General features: G+C 40.1%; 1 protein-coding gene across 2 annotated transcripts in view; it reads left to right on the top strand.

Annotated features, from left to right (window-relative positions):
• DOCK4 (dedicator of cytokinesis 4) overlaps positions 1-15403 on the top strand; it is a 482641-nt gene that overhangs the window by 439612 nt on the left and 27626 nt on the right. For both annotated transcript variants that reach the window (XM_060020742.1, XM_060020741.1), the window contains exons 36-40: positions 1577-1725; positions 4001-4087; positions 5898-6002; positions 11192-11333; positions 12710-12876. In XM_060020742.1, the coding sequence (XP_059876725.1) occupies positions 1577-1725; positions 4001-4087; positions 5898-6002; positions 11192-11333; positions 12710-12876 (650 nt within the window). The remainder of the gene's footprint in view (positions 1-1576; positions 1726-4000; positions 4088-5897; positions 6003-11191; positions 11334-12709; positions 12877-15403) is intronic.

Genomic DNA, 15403 nt, shown 5'->3' with positions numbered 1-15403 from the left:
TGTCACTTTAGGAAATATAAATTTGTTCTGTTAGTTACTTAGAGTCATTGGCTAGTTTTAATCAGGGGAGCAATGTGATCATTTGCAGTGAAGGAAAGTCATATTGGTAACAGTGCACAAACTGAATGCTGACTGCTGGCGGGTGATGAAAGCTTTTGCTACAGTCATTGAAGCTGCAGGACTGAGCTCACCAAAGGTAATTAAAGAGGAAGAACCGCCAGAGCCCGTGCCTTACAGGACTTCTACACTTGAGAGAAAAGAGAAAAGTGATAGGAATCTAGCTCTTTATCGCAACTCTACGTGATACATTGAGATAGCCAAATCATAGTACTAGAGCTTAACACGTTACTTAAGAGCTTTATGTGTAGTTACCCTTCAAGCAAATAAGTGAAAAAAAGAATTACCATTTATGGATATTGTGGCAAAAGCTCCTACTGTGTCTTTTGAGACGTGTGTGGAGGTGGTAGTTAAATAGATAAATAACATAAGGGTTTGTTCATTTTATTCAATGCAGTAAATGAGTTGGCTGTTATAGTGTTAGATGATTATTATTATAGTCCTTCATCGGTGACAGTGAATTCTGGTTCCTATTCTTGATGTATTTGGCCATATTTATGGTTCAGGAAAAGAAGAGACCTGCAGAATAGCAAGTATTCTGTTAACTACACTACCTGTCAACTGTGCTTAAGCCTGTGGGTCACCATTTTCACACGTGTGTATAGAATGTCATCTCTTTTCATGTTTCCCCAAGAAATTCCAACCACACCAAACATGTCATGACTTCAGTAGCCATTACTGAAGATTTGTTGGGACTAACCATGGAGGTCATAGCACACGGCCCCGCAGTTTGTTTTCCCTCTCTGTCTCTCACACACACACACACACACACACACACACACACACACACACACTGTTTATCCAATACTTTTACTCTTTCTTGTCCTTCCTCTGTTGCTAGATTTTAAAAATTTTTCTTCTCTGAGCTCGGCTCCTCTCTAGCTTTGCCCCTCCTAAATTCTGCCTGTACCCCGACCCCCCCCAACACACACACACACACACACACACACACACACACACACACACACCACTCTCAGATTTTTCAGCCTTGTATTATCCAGGAGAATTTAGCTATCATTTTTTGCTTCCTAAGCATGCCCTTTGGAAGATGCCCATAGTCCCACTCCAAGGGATTTACCCGTGAACTTCCGAGCAAACAAAGGCATGTCTCCCCTACCTACATCTTTGAACCAGCTACAGAGATACCCTTAAACATTTTTATTTTTATTATCATATGCTGGTAGCATATGAACGTTATGGGGGGAAAAAAAAGGAGGGAAGGAGAGAAAGAGAGAATAAAGAGAACCAAAAGATCAAACACAAATCTCTGATAATTCCATCTCCCAGGGGAACTCATCATTCATTAACCTTCTGTTGCATATATTCTGGACATTTTTTTCTTTAGTATCATGACATTCAGAAAATAGTTATTTTCTCCAGTTTGTCCCAAACCAGCCCCGTTTGAAGGGAGGTTCTTTGGGGTCCTGTCTCGATCATCACCTTCCCACTTGAATTTCAGAGGCCGCGTATACTCTCCTGTTATATGATGAGCTGCTGGAATGGTCTGATCGGCCCCTCCGGGAGTTCCTGACCTACCCCATGCAGACAGAATGGCAGCGCAAGGAGCACCTGCACCTCGCCATCATCCAGAACTTTGACAGAGGCAAGGTAGGTGGCCCCGCCCACCCGTGGCATCTCGCAAGGTGATTGTCACATTTCCTTTAGTTCATTGATGGCCACCTCTTCAAGCAGGGGCCCTCGAATTTCAATGTGCATTAAAGACTCCAAAGAGTTTATTGAAATTAAAATTCCCCGGCCCTACTCCTGGACATTCTGATTAAGTAAGTCTGGCTTGAGGCAAGGAATTCTGCAATTTTAACAAGGACTCCAGGAAATTCCAATGTGTATGAACATGGGACCCCACCTTGAGAAACACTGATCTAGAGGTTTTGACACCCAGGCATTTTATTTTCTGAAAAACCATTATCACACCTCACTCAGCTCCCCAGATTGGCATGTAGTAATATGCCTCCTTCCACTTTCTTTTTAAGGTAAAATAAATGAAACTAAATTTGTTTACAGCATTTTATGGCATCCTGTCATATACTGAGAGTTGCCATGGGGTGCTGAAAACCTCCCTGAGCTAATAAGGCAATTCAGCACATCACCTCCCTGCCCCCTGCTCCCTCTTCAAGGGTTTGCAGTGCTCTTGAAGAAAAATAATTGTGAATCTGACCCCAGTTGATTTGAACACTTGGATGCTTTGGTGATATGTGTCTTAGATTTATGTATATCTTCCAAAGTGCCAAGGTTAAACAGGAAATTAAAATACAACCAGTGGCTGTCATTCTCTTATAAGACATAATTGGGTACACCTAAAAATTTGATGAAAGGGAATTGCTTCTTTCCTATCCTCTTCTATTATTTATCAAACTACACTGACATATCGTTCGTTACGTTAATAGCAAAGAAATGCCTCTGTGCCCTCCTGCAGTGAAGTTTCCACCCTTAAGATAAGCTGTTACAAAACCTCTGGCTGCATCTCTCGGCCCATTCTCAGGAGCTTGTGCTGGATCAGGGCTTGGAGACTACGGCCCATGGGTCAAATGGTTCACTGACTGTTTCTGTTTGACCCACAATCTAAGAATCACTTTTACATTTTTAATTGGTTGAACAAAATCAAAAGAAGAATGATTTGACATGAGAAAATTACATGAAGTTCCCTTTTCATTGTCTATAAAGTTTTATTGGAACCCAGACAAGCTCATGTATGTCTATACGGATGTGTTTTCATGATTTAACAGCAGTTGAGTGGTTGTGACAAAGGCTGTATGGTCCACAAAACCTAAAGTATTTACTGTTCGGTGAATAACTTTGCCGATACCTGAGCTAGATCAAAGGATTTCTGCATTTCTCCTTAGAGTAACCAGCTGGGTTAAACCCTCACAATTTCCAAGTGAAATTGGGCCAAACAAGGAATCCACTGTGCCAGTTGTGGATAATTGGGCCTTAGGGGTCGGTGGCAGTTCCCCCCACCCCAGCATTGAGGGCCTGTTTATTCGTCTCCTTGACCATTGTGGAACAGCAGTTATTTCAAGATGATAATTTTGTTTCTTTGTTTTTTACCTATAAATTATTACTTTTTAAAAAATTTTTTATTGAAGTAGAGTTGATTTACAATGTTGTGTTAATTTCTTTGGTACAGCAAAGTGACTCAGTTGTACATATATTTTTTTTTTCATATTCTTTTCCATTATGGTTTGTCACAGGCTATTGGATATAGTTCCCTGTGCTATGCAGTAGGACCTTGTTGTTTATCCATCCTATATATACTAGTTTGCATCTGCTAAACCCAAACTCCCACTCCATCCCTCTCCCACCCCCACACCCTTGGCAACCACGTCTGTTTTCTGTGTCTGTGAGTCTTTCTTTGTTTCGTAGATATGTTGATTTGTGTTGTATTTTATATCCCACATACAAGTGATATCATATGGTATTTGTCTTTCTCTGTCTGACTTACTTTGCTTTAGTGATAATCTCTAGGTTCATCTGTGTTGCTACAAATGACATTATTTCATTATTTTTGATGGCTGAGTAATATTCCATTGTATGTATGTATGTATGTATATATATATATATATATATATACACACCACATCTTCAACATGATAATTTTGAAATGATGCCAGGAAATGTTGTTTTTGTGCCATATGTTAATGACTTGTGGTGGGTTATCATTTCCCACTCTCTAAAGATTTTTAATAGTTAACACATTAATTACATGCTGTTTTCATGCATAAAATTGCAGTGGTACCTTAAGGGTAGGTTATAAAGGTTAAGAAGTAAGGCTTGATCATCTGAAAGCAGTCACCTCCTGACCTCTGGGTGGGAGTTAGTAAATGTTGTGAGATCATGAACATTTATGTCATTCACTTGTCCACAGTGTTGGGAGAATGGCATCATCTTGTGCCGGAAGATTGCAGAGCAGTACGAAAGTTATTATGATTATAGAAACCTGAGCAAGATGAGGGTAAGGTACCTGGATGCATCCTAATCGGGTTACGGAATCCTTTTTTGCTTAGCTTTCCAATATGACGCTATGAAATTAGCTTTGTGATAGTCTTGATATGTCTTGCAGAAAGCTTTTTAAAGATGCCTTTCCTCAGAAGCATACTCCTCTATTTATACAGAGAAATAGCATGTTGATCTGTGTGATTTCTCTGATTAATATACAAAAAGGGAGCCCTTGATCTATTCTAAACACATCTGACATACGAAATATAAAATTTAACCCAAGATAAATACTTTCAGTTTGTTGAGGAAACTCTTCACACTATTAGAAGAGCTTGCCACTTGCACACAAATCTCTGTAACAATGTACCATTCTTAGTCCCATAATCTGCACAGCAAAATAGTAAAAATGACTAGCTGACACGTTTTTAACTATTTGGGGGTTAACTTCTATAGGTGTCAAATCTTTTTCACTTCAGAAATATGTTTTTATTTGCTAAACTGAAACCAAGGTCTTAGTACCCAAGAGCCCAAGGAGTTTAATATTTTGTGTCCCTGAACAAATGTTTTATACCTTCTTTTATTTCAAATTCATGCAAGTCCCTCTGGTACTCCAAGTCCTATTCTTTAAAGTCATGAACATTTGGCGTCATCTTGTAACACTTAAGCTCTTCAGGGTTTCTAAAACAGGATCGTCAGCTTTTATATATACATTTTTAAAAAAGATGATGATGTTTCCTTTTAATTCTGACGTAGCAATTTAAGAGATGATCTTGTAAACCTTTAACAGCTCAAAATCCCTTACACCACAAGTAACTTTTTCAGCTGGCGGGAGCTGGCCCTGTACTTTGGGCATAGTATTTCATGTCAGCAGTTCATCGATATTTCTCCTAACATCAAAACCAAGGAGGAAAAACCTTGTTTTAACTTCAGTTCATCATGCGGGTGCTGGCAGGCACTGCAGTTTTATATGAAAATGTTGTTGTGCTTCTCTTGGCATCCTGTCCCTGGAATAGAATCGAGGTTACAGTGTTTACCCATTAGAGCCCTTGGGTGCCATAGTCACTAAGATTTTTATAAACGCAAAGCATTGCACTTCATGCCAACTGCTCTTTGGGGGGCTGTTACTGGGGGCGGGGGAAGGGGGAATGTTTTCAAGTGAAATATTAGTCTTTCTGTGGAAACCCTGGGGATGATAATACCATGAATGGGGAACCATAAGCTTTATGTACTTCGTAGTTCCAACCTTGTCAAAGACACATTTAAGAGCTTTCAGCCCAGACAGCACTTTGCACTATGGGCCCCCTTTGGTTTGGTTTATTGGTTTATCCCTGTCCAACCTGTACAAGGTTGCACCTTCCAAATGTCCCAAATTACCATGACCCAGGAAAACCAAATCCACAGGTGAGTACAAGAATTCTCCAGAATTTGCCTCTAACAGTTCATGTTAATTTTTATATTACTGTGAAGAAAATATGTCCTCGATAGACCAGGTGCGTAGAAATCATTCTCTCTGGTAAGAACATATAATAACATACTCGATCCTTTAAAGCAGGGGTCGGGAAACTGCAGCCTGTGTGCCTCGCAGAATTGAGTAATTGTGACAGGGACCATGTGGCCTGCAAAGTCTAAAATATTTATTGCCTGGTCATTTACAGAGTAAGTTTGCTGACCCCTGCCTTAAAGCACAGAAAGGGAGTCAAACCTTCTTTTCCGCAAACTGAACTAAAATGATGTTCTCCTTTTTGTAGAAGAAATATCCTCTTCTATAAAGTGGTAGAGCTAAAAGATGAGATAAAATGATTAAAATTTCCCCTGTTCTTTGCTAGATGATGGAAGCCTCTTTGTATGACAAAATTATGGACCAGCAACGTCTTGAGCCAGAGTTCTTCAGAGTTGGATTTTATGGGAAAAAATTTCCATTTTTCTTAAGAGTAAGTAATATACTATTTAATTTGCTTTTATACTTCCAATATAGATATCCCAATCAAGCAAACTAAGATCTGAATGACATTTTATCCTTTTAAGACAGGGTAAAATAACGTCATGAGATTTTCTTTTAACTTTGTAGTTTGCAAACACACTCATCTAGTAATTTCCCAAGATTCCAAACAATCGTTTGATTTTTCTTCTTAAGTTTCTAAGCTTACTATATCTCATGAGCAGTCTCTGGCAATTACAGTTGCTTCCCCTGTGTGATAGAGAGTCTCTCTTCAGAATGCGGTTTCCGTAGAGTTAACATTCAAGAGAAGTGGCTGGAGTTGCAGAAAACATAGCAGTTTCACATTATATGCAAACTCTTCCTCCAGAATCACGTGAAGAGCATTGTTTGGCCTAGTCGATTCTGTGAAAAGCTAAATGGCACCCAGCAAAGAGATGCAGTTTATTGCTAGTAGAAACTATTTCTACAAAGGAAAATTTTCCAGACTCTCTAAGGTACCTACTGGATAGTAAAATACTTGATTCCATTCTCACCGTTGTTCACACTGTACCGAGTAGTCTCTTAGGTGCTTGAATACTTACATAACATTTCGATAAGTAACATCCCACTTACACTTGCTTGCCTAAAAGCATTGGTTGGGAGAGGGAATTCACCTCCCCAGGCAACTAAGGAGAAGTATCTAGGATAATTTTGTAACACTGAGTGAATTCATTACAAACTTTAAATCTCAATATACAAATATTTTGGTATTTGTGTTGCCCTAAATACCTTGCTTTAACTGTCAGTACCTATGGATAGATACAGGATGGGGGTACTTGAAGGCGAACAGAGAGAAGAAAGATTTGACTTCATTTTTTCTTTAATAATCATTAACTTACCTGCCTTTCAGAATAAAGGTTTAATATATATAAAACCTTTATTCATACATATATATAAAATACCCAAACACCATAGGCAAAGATTGATTTAGTATTACATAGAACAAATGCTCAAATAACAAATCAATCATCTTTAGCTGATTGAAATGACCGTGTATTTGGGTGCCACGCAGACATAAGTAAAATCTCTTTGTTGGATTAAAGAGGAACTACGTGACGTACCCGGTCACATTGTTGGCTCTGCAGATGGACCTGCCTGAAGACAAAGGAAAACTTGATTCCAAATAAAAAATAGTGGCAAACTCAGAACACATGCTGAATTTGAAAGACTACATCTTGAAAATGGACATGCTGGTCCTAGGCTGTGATCAGCCACTCCCCACAGAGTACACAGGGCCTGGGTCCAAGTTCTGAGGGGAAGGAAGGACGTTCTAGAGCTGTGAGGAGCACAAAGGGCCGAGACCCCACAGGAGGGTCCAGACATGACTCTGCTGCTGCAGATCCCCTTCCTCTCTTGGTTCAAAATCATGCAAAGATGATGTTTTCTTATCGTACTCAGGGCTACCTAATCCATTATGCACAGTACCTACAGTGTTTAGAGACCATATTATTCTTAGATGGCCCATAAAACTGTTTTAATTTCTTTTAAAAATCAGAAGAAAAAAGTAAACTTTTTTTTTGATTTTTTTTTTGATGTGGACCATTTTTAAAGTCTTTATTGAATTGATTAAAATATTGCTTCTGTTTTTTTTTAATGTTTTGGTTTTTTGGCCATGAGGCATGTGGGATCTCAGCTCCCCAACCAGGGATGGAGCCCACACCCCCTGCATTGGAAGGTGAAGTCCTAACCACTGGACTGCCCGGAAAGTCCCAGAAAAAAGTGAATTTTAGGTTAAAGAAAATGTTATAGTATATATTATAATGTATATTATACATTAGATTATTATTCATCTATTTGTCTTTATACCAAATGGGTCATACAATATGATTTTTAATATTTTTTATAGAGAAAGCAGCCCACAAAAGTGTTGTAGCCCTGATCAAATTCTGAATTCAGTTAGCAAGTGTATTATGAAGTATCCTAGATGTCTATCTAGTATGTGCAATTAGTGTTAATTAAAAGTGTAAAAATCAGAAGCAGTTTAGGAGCCATAATTTTAAAGGGAATTTAGCAAATTAGAGGACTGCATCGGCTAATAAAATGAATTTTGTTAAAAAGTCCATTGGAATAAATCAATCTCTGTATCACTGTTCTTTCGAAAACAGTTTTTCTAGAAATAAATGGCATTTCCTTCAAAATGAAAGAGAAGGGTCACCCTCTATTGGTTTCTAAAGAGCACTGTACCCTTTGGAATCATGAGGCTAGACCTTTTTTCAGGAAATCAGATTCTAGTCTGTTCTTTGGTTTAAAAACAAACAAATGTCAACATTAAAAATTTCCTTTCATTGTTTGGTCAATTTCCAGAAAATGTTTAAAGCTCAAATAAATTAATATATTTATATGATTGTATGATCAAAGTAGGTTTTTTTTACCCTCATGGAAAATGGGTTCTTTACTGACAATGTTTTATATGCATAGAATATGTTTGAATAATGATTTGTCTAAGGAGAATGACCGAGGTCAAGGATGGGAAAAAGATTTACTTTTTATTGTATGCCCTGTGCTATTTGGGAATTCTTTATACCACAGGTATGTATTTCCTTTAAAAAAAAAAAAAAAGACGATTAAAAAAAGTAAGTATTAATAAATACGACCCAGCAATTCCACTCCTAGGTATGTATAATCAAGAGACTTGAAAACATAGAGCCACACAAAGACATGTACACGAGTATTCAGAGCAGCATTATTCATAATTGCCAAAACAAGGAAATTGTCCAAATGCCCATCCACTGATGAATGGATAAACAAAATGTGGTACAGCTATACAATGGAATATTCAGCAATAAGAAAGGAATGAGGTAATGATATATGCTACAAAACGGTTGAACCTTGAGAATATTATAAGTGAAAGAAGCCAGTCACAAAAGGCTACGTGTTATGTAATTCCATTTATATGAAATGTCCAGAATAGGCAAATCTATGGAAACAGAAAATAGATTAGTGGTTGCCAAGGACTGAGGGGAGGGGAACTAGGGAGTGACTGCTAATGGGCATGAGTTCCTTTTTGAGGTAATGAAAATAATCTGAAATTAGATAATGCTGATTGTTGCACAACTCTGTGAATATACTAAAAGCAACTGAATTGCATACTTCAAAAGGGTGAATTTTATGGTATGTGAACTGCATCTCAGTAAAGTTGTGGTTTAAAAAAAAAAAAGCATTGATGGAGGAAATGCTTAATTCCTCTTTATTTCTCAGAAACTCAAATATCAGACGCAAAATTTATGTTTATTCCAAAATGATTTCTTAATACCACTGAATGACTTTACACTTAGAGGAACTCCCCTGATTCTACAAATTGTTGTGATGTATAAGCATTTTTTTTAGAACTGTTTTAGTTTTTTGAGTATTCAGATATTTATTTGGGGACTTCTGTAAGATGCAGGAAGGTATGTATTATTTTATCAAGCAAATTTATTATCTTTTTTAAAACGTTTATTTTATATTGGAGTATAGTTGATTTACAATGTTGTATTAGTTTCAGGTGTACAGCAAAGTGATTCAGTTATACATATACATACATCTATTCTTTTTCAGATTCTTTTCCCATACAGGTTATTAAAGAGTATTGAGTAGAGTTCCCTGTGCTATACAGTAGGTCCTTGTTGATTATCTTTTGAGTAGAAAAAAAGCAAATAATACAGCATCAGAAGGTATGACTTCTATCAAGAAAGTTTTAAATATAGGATTGTTTGGGGGGGGGTCTTAATTTCTAGGGAGTCTGTCTTAGCTTGTGTTTTTCAAAGGGTCGTGATTTAGTGAGAGGCTTGTGGGGAACTGTGGCAGGTTCTCAGCACCCAGTCCTGCTGTTGTTTCCTCTGCGTGCCTGCAGCTGCTTTTTCTCAGCTGCAACCCCGAGCCCTCTGCCCACGGGTGGTTTTTAACTTCCTCACTTTGGCCCAGACTTCTTCCTTGGGGCATTTGACGCAATCACAGAAACCTCACAGAGCTGAGAAACACTGAGACCCTTGGGCCTTAACTCCCCAGACCACAAATCACTGTATTTCTTAAAGATCTGCAAGGCACGTTATCCCACAATCTTTCTTGGTCTCAGTAGCTCCTAGGAGTTTTTCCTGGATGTACCAGGCCACATTCAGAACAGAGAGAGCTCAGGCCTTGGACTCAGACCTGAGCTTAAATCTCATACAAAGTATGTAACCATTTTGATCCTCGGTTCTCAATTATAAAATGGGGGGCGGAGGTAACAACCTCTCAAGTTTATTTGAGTTAAATAAGGTATGTGCAGAGAGCCTAGTCAATGATTGTGCTCAACAATTATAATTTCAGTATCATTAAACTGTCAGAAAGAGTTCCTCCTTATCGATAACCGAATCATAAAGGCACTTGTTAGAAACGTGCCCATCTTTCCAGCTCTGTAGCCTCCATCAAGGATGACCTTCACCATTCTTTCCTCAGTGAGAGAGAGTCCTAACCACAGAATGTTTATACATATTGTAAGAACAAAACCAAAAACAGACAAAAATTTAGCAAGACCTTAAAAGTCCCAAATCTTAGCTTCAGCCAGTTAACAGGATTCCTGGCTACAGAAGGCTGAGCCGAGTTGGGGATGGCAGGGAAGCATCCGGTGCCAGCCCTGTTGAGAACTGGAATGCAGACAGGCCTAGTCTTCCTTTATACGGAAGGATCTAGGAATGAACGTGTTAAGGGCGATCTCAGTGACCTTTGTAGAAAGAGTGCAGTAAAATGTATTTTTAGAGATTGCACTCACTTTGCTTTCTTCCAAATTGAAAATTTATCCACTTAACTTGATATCCAGTTTATGAAAATAATCTGTAACACATGTGTTCGCTAACATTGGAGGGAACAGGATTGCTTTGTTTTGCGCTTCGGTGCTCTGAGAATCAGACACCCCTTTGCACCTCATGCAGGTGAACCCAGAAGAGTGAGGCATGCTACTGGAACTTATTAAAAGCAATAGGGAGTTATGCTCATGACCTTTGCTCAGCATTTTTAATATTTGGGTAAATTCTTTAGACTGTTCCAGTGTATTTTTTTGGTTATAGTCTATTGATGTTGGGCCTATGCTTAGTTACCGCCAGTGTCATTTATTTTGGCTTCTCTCTGTAATTAAAGCACCCAATTATATGGTCCTAATTTTTTTTTTTCTGATTTCACCTCCAGAATAAAGAGTTTGTGTGTCGAGGGCATGACTACGAAAGGCTGGAGGCCTTCCAGCAGAGAATGCTGAACGAGTTCCCCCACGCCATCGCCATGCAGCATGCCAACCAGCCCGACGAGACCATCTTCCAGGCAGAAGCTCAGTGTATCCACACCTAGAAGGGCTGGATTCCAGTTAGATCACACAGGCCTTTAGCTGCAGAGCATTTTCATGCAGGTGGTTCAACTACCGATCCCTTTTCAGTAGCTCTGTTCTTACACTCCCTCTTTCTCATCGTCTTAATTTTAGGTTAGCTCCTTCCAGACAGAATTATGATAGTTATTCTTATGATTTAGTTGAAAAGAAATCCCTTAAGGATTCTGTTAAAGAATTTTCCTCCTTTTAGTTACCACTTTTCTGTATCTCAGCCCTGCTTTTAAAGCTCCTTTTTAGGGATTTCCCTTAGAATAATTTTCCTCTGGCATCCCCTGTAGAAACTACTTGAATTCAGTTCAAGGAAATGATAGCACTATGTTTATTGGGACATATCATTACCCCGTTTTCCCTTGCTATTTTTATTCTGGATGGAAGGGGAGAGAGTCCCCCCCCCCCCCCCGCCCCGTATCTTCCAGGGACTCTTAGCCATGGCATCCTGGACAGCACTTCATCATTTAATAATTGCCGTATAATTGACACTCCCATTGTCTAAACATGAACAACTCAACTGAAATTACACAGGCATTAGAGGCAAAGGGAATTCACCCCAGCACTCTTTTCTGAATTCCTCTGTCTTTTTCTGAAACTGATGATCTTAAAGAAGACCAGAAACTCCCCCTGAAAATTACAGATGCCATTTCAAAGTAGAAACTTAAATGCACCAGAAGCAAGAAGTTATGTAAGGAAAACATTTTGCTATCCTTCTTTGAATGAGAAGAGAAGAAGGTAAACATACAAGTAAATATGATACCCTTTAAAGTAGTTTTTAAAAGTATCAACTACAACTAAACACTCTGCTTGTCAATACAAGATTTGAGAGAGTGGATACCACAAATGTGGGAAGGCTGGAGACAGGAGCATATGCGTTACTATCAGTACTGGTTACTGTCTTTGGTTGCATGGGTATTTGTACATTGTTTTACAAACAAACAAATTTTAAAAAAACCATACATGCACTAAAGATCAGAGTGTCTCACGACCAAGGATTAAAATTAAACCAGTCTTGAGTATGTGAGATCCAAGCCATTCCCACCCACCCCCAACCAAAAAGAAAAAAAAGTCAATGATAAATAAATTCACAGGACATAGAAATTTCAAACTGATACTTTGTCAGAATCACCTGTGTAAAACTGCTTTAAGGCTTGTAGTTTGAGAGGTGATTTGCTATGAACCGAGTTCTTGGTGCCTTCTTGGCAGTTTTGACTTGGCTCCAAATAGAAACACCAGATTGTTCCCCAGCCTCTTCTCTCTGCCACAGCTCAGCTCGAGCCAGACTGCCACAGAGTTTGCCAAGTCAGGTTCCCTCCTTGACTCTTGAATCCTAGATTTGCAGATATATGCCGTGACTCCCATCCCGGACAGCCAGGAGGTCCTGCAGAGAGAGGGTGTCCCGGACAACATCAAAAGTTTCTATAAAGTGAATCACATCTGGAAATTCCGCTACGACAGACCATTTCACAAAGGCACTAAAGATAAAGAGAATGAATTCAAGGTACTAGGTCGTTCTTACGACACGCGCGCGGTTTCCTCAGATAGACTGTGAACTCCTGGGGGCAAAATGCTTGATAAATATTTACTCAGAATAGAGTCAAGTGATAAAGCTGGAAGGGACCAGAAATCATGTGGTCTAGTTGTTCTCAAACTCTACCATGTATCAGGGTGACATGGGGTGCTTTCTCATCAAGCAGATTTCTTAGCCCAGGAATTCTGACTCATTGGGTCATAGAGGAAGCCCTGACGTTTATGACATTTCTAATGGCAGTGGTCCTTGGTCCAGTTTTTGAGCTCTCATGATTCATCTCAGTCCTCTCATTCATTCACGTTTAACCAACTGTGGGAACCTCAGGATATTTCTTCTCAGTTACAAGAGACTGCCGTGAGTAAAGGATACTGAAGGAACAGGGGATTCTGAGACAGAACCACTGGGGAGCCTGCTGGTGCAGTGGGAGAGTTCTGTGCTATCTTTTGCTGCATTTTCTTATTAGAATGGTGTGTAACTAGAACTTCTGAGAGGACCCAGAATAAAAACAAACCATAGACTGTTTGCACGGGTTGAGTCCTCCATCCTCAGTAGTTCCGATATGCCTTGCTAATTCTCTCTCAGCCGGAAAGGGCAAGGTTTCTCACAGCCACCCTGGGGATAAATTATAATCTGCTCTTTCCTTGTTAACAGGGACAAAGTGAAACCACACAGATCCTCAGTTAGTCAGTATTTCCCTCTAAACAGAGCATGTAAAATGAATGTAGGATTGTGGGTGACTTGGTTTAGCTTCTTTCATCACAGCGTCTCTCCTTAAGCTGGGAGATGTTCTCCTATCCGCTGTGATTGTCTGATGTGAACTTGCCTCGTCACCCCTGCCTAAGTGTCAGTCCCCAGTGCTCCCAGCAGCAACTGCAGGAGTTACTCATAGCCAAGTGATCAGAGGGAAAGCTGGATAGTGTTGCACTGTTATGATGGGACTGAGCAAAGCATAGTCCTTTGGGCAAGGAGGTTGATGGGTTAAATATCAAGGCCAGGAAACCACTGGAAAATAGCACTAGGATGTTATTGAAAAGATCCATGACCATTTTCTAATCCTTTTGGATACCTTAATTTTTCTTGTGCCCTTCCAAAACCAATTAAAGATCATTAATGTGTAAGAGAGTTTTCATTGCAAGTTTCCAGTAGGTAAAAAGTCCAAGATCCACCAGAGTTGGACAGATGACTTGCTCAGAGTGGCGTTCTAATTACCCCAGACCCTGCACTAGAACCCGCACCTTCTGATGCCATCTCCATTACTTTTTCCGCTGCACCACATTTCCTCTTGGCCATCACGTTAAATATTTATCAGTGTTGTAGCAACCCTCCTAAAATAAATAAATAAATCTGGCTCCTCACTCCTGTGCTCACAGCCCTCAGCATCTGGCTCCTAACTGCCCTTGCACTCACCCACCCTCCCTGTCAGCTCCTGCAGCCCCAAGCTTCTCCCTCCATCTCCTGCCATGCCCTTTCACAAGCCGCCCTTTCACAAGCCGCTCGCATCTCTGCGCCTGCTGCTTCCTGCTGCCTGCACTGTCTCCCCCGCTCTCTGCCTGGCAAACTCCTACTCACTCTTCAAAATTCCGCTCACGTGTCACCTTCTCTGAGAAGCGCTGTCCTCCTCCCACAGGGTGCTGGGCACGCCTGCTTTCTCCTCTGTTTTCCCCCAGCACCCGAAGCATTCCTTTCTCCTCTCCCTGAACCCTTCTGGATCTGCTTACCCCCCTGTCACCAGCAGAGCACGCGGGGCCCCTGTCACCAGGCCTCTGCCCTATTCATTGCAGTAGGTCTTGGCTGGCACAAAGAAATACTTCCATTTGTTGTTGTTGTTGAATAAATGGCACTATTTCAGGGATTTTGTCAAGTTTATTATCCACGCAGGAATACGCTTTGTTTAAGTAAGAAACATGAGGCAGAGATGCAGAAGCCTCCAGAAGCCTGGTTGACAAAAGAGAAAGTCGTCATCAACAGCAGCTCTTACCAAAGGCAGCCATGGTTTCACGTGTCACGAGGGTGCTCATCCTGGCCAGGGGAGCCCTGGCTCTTACATACAGATCCTCCTGGATCACAGCAGTGAATATCGGCACGAGAAAACGTGGCACAGTGCCTGTAGCAACGGAGAAGTCGGAAGTTCTAGTGCAGGGGTCCTAGGGGCAGCTCTACAGGTGATGGGAAGGTAGCTTTGAGCAGGTCACATGCCTCTTGAAGACTTAATGTTGTCATCTTTAAAACAGAAAGATCAGGCTCTGTGATTCCTAAAGCCCTTTCCTCCTTGAGGATTCTGTGATTCTAATCCCGTGTCGAACAGCTGATACTACTACTTACCTCTTCCAAATAAAAATGGCTAGACCCCTTGCAGAGTAGAGAGAGTTTAAATTAGAAACTTAGAGGAAATAGTAAAAAAAATAATGTGATGACCTGTTTTTATATTTTTAAGCATGCTGCCTGGAGTAGATGATTTATTCTACACAGGAAAAAGTTTCAGATGATATACAATGAA

The sequence above is a fragment of the Delphinus delphis genome, chromosome 9 (genome assembly GCF_949987515.2).
Source record: "Delphinus delphis chromosome 9, mDelDel1.2, whole genome shotgun sequence".
NCBI classification, from domain to species: Eukaryota; Metazoa; Chordata; class Mammalia; order Artiodactyla; family Delphinidae; genus Delphinus; species Delphinus delphis.
Note: the sequence above shows the minus strand (reverse complement) of the source record. Positions and strands in the feature narration are given on the sequence as shown.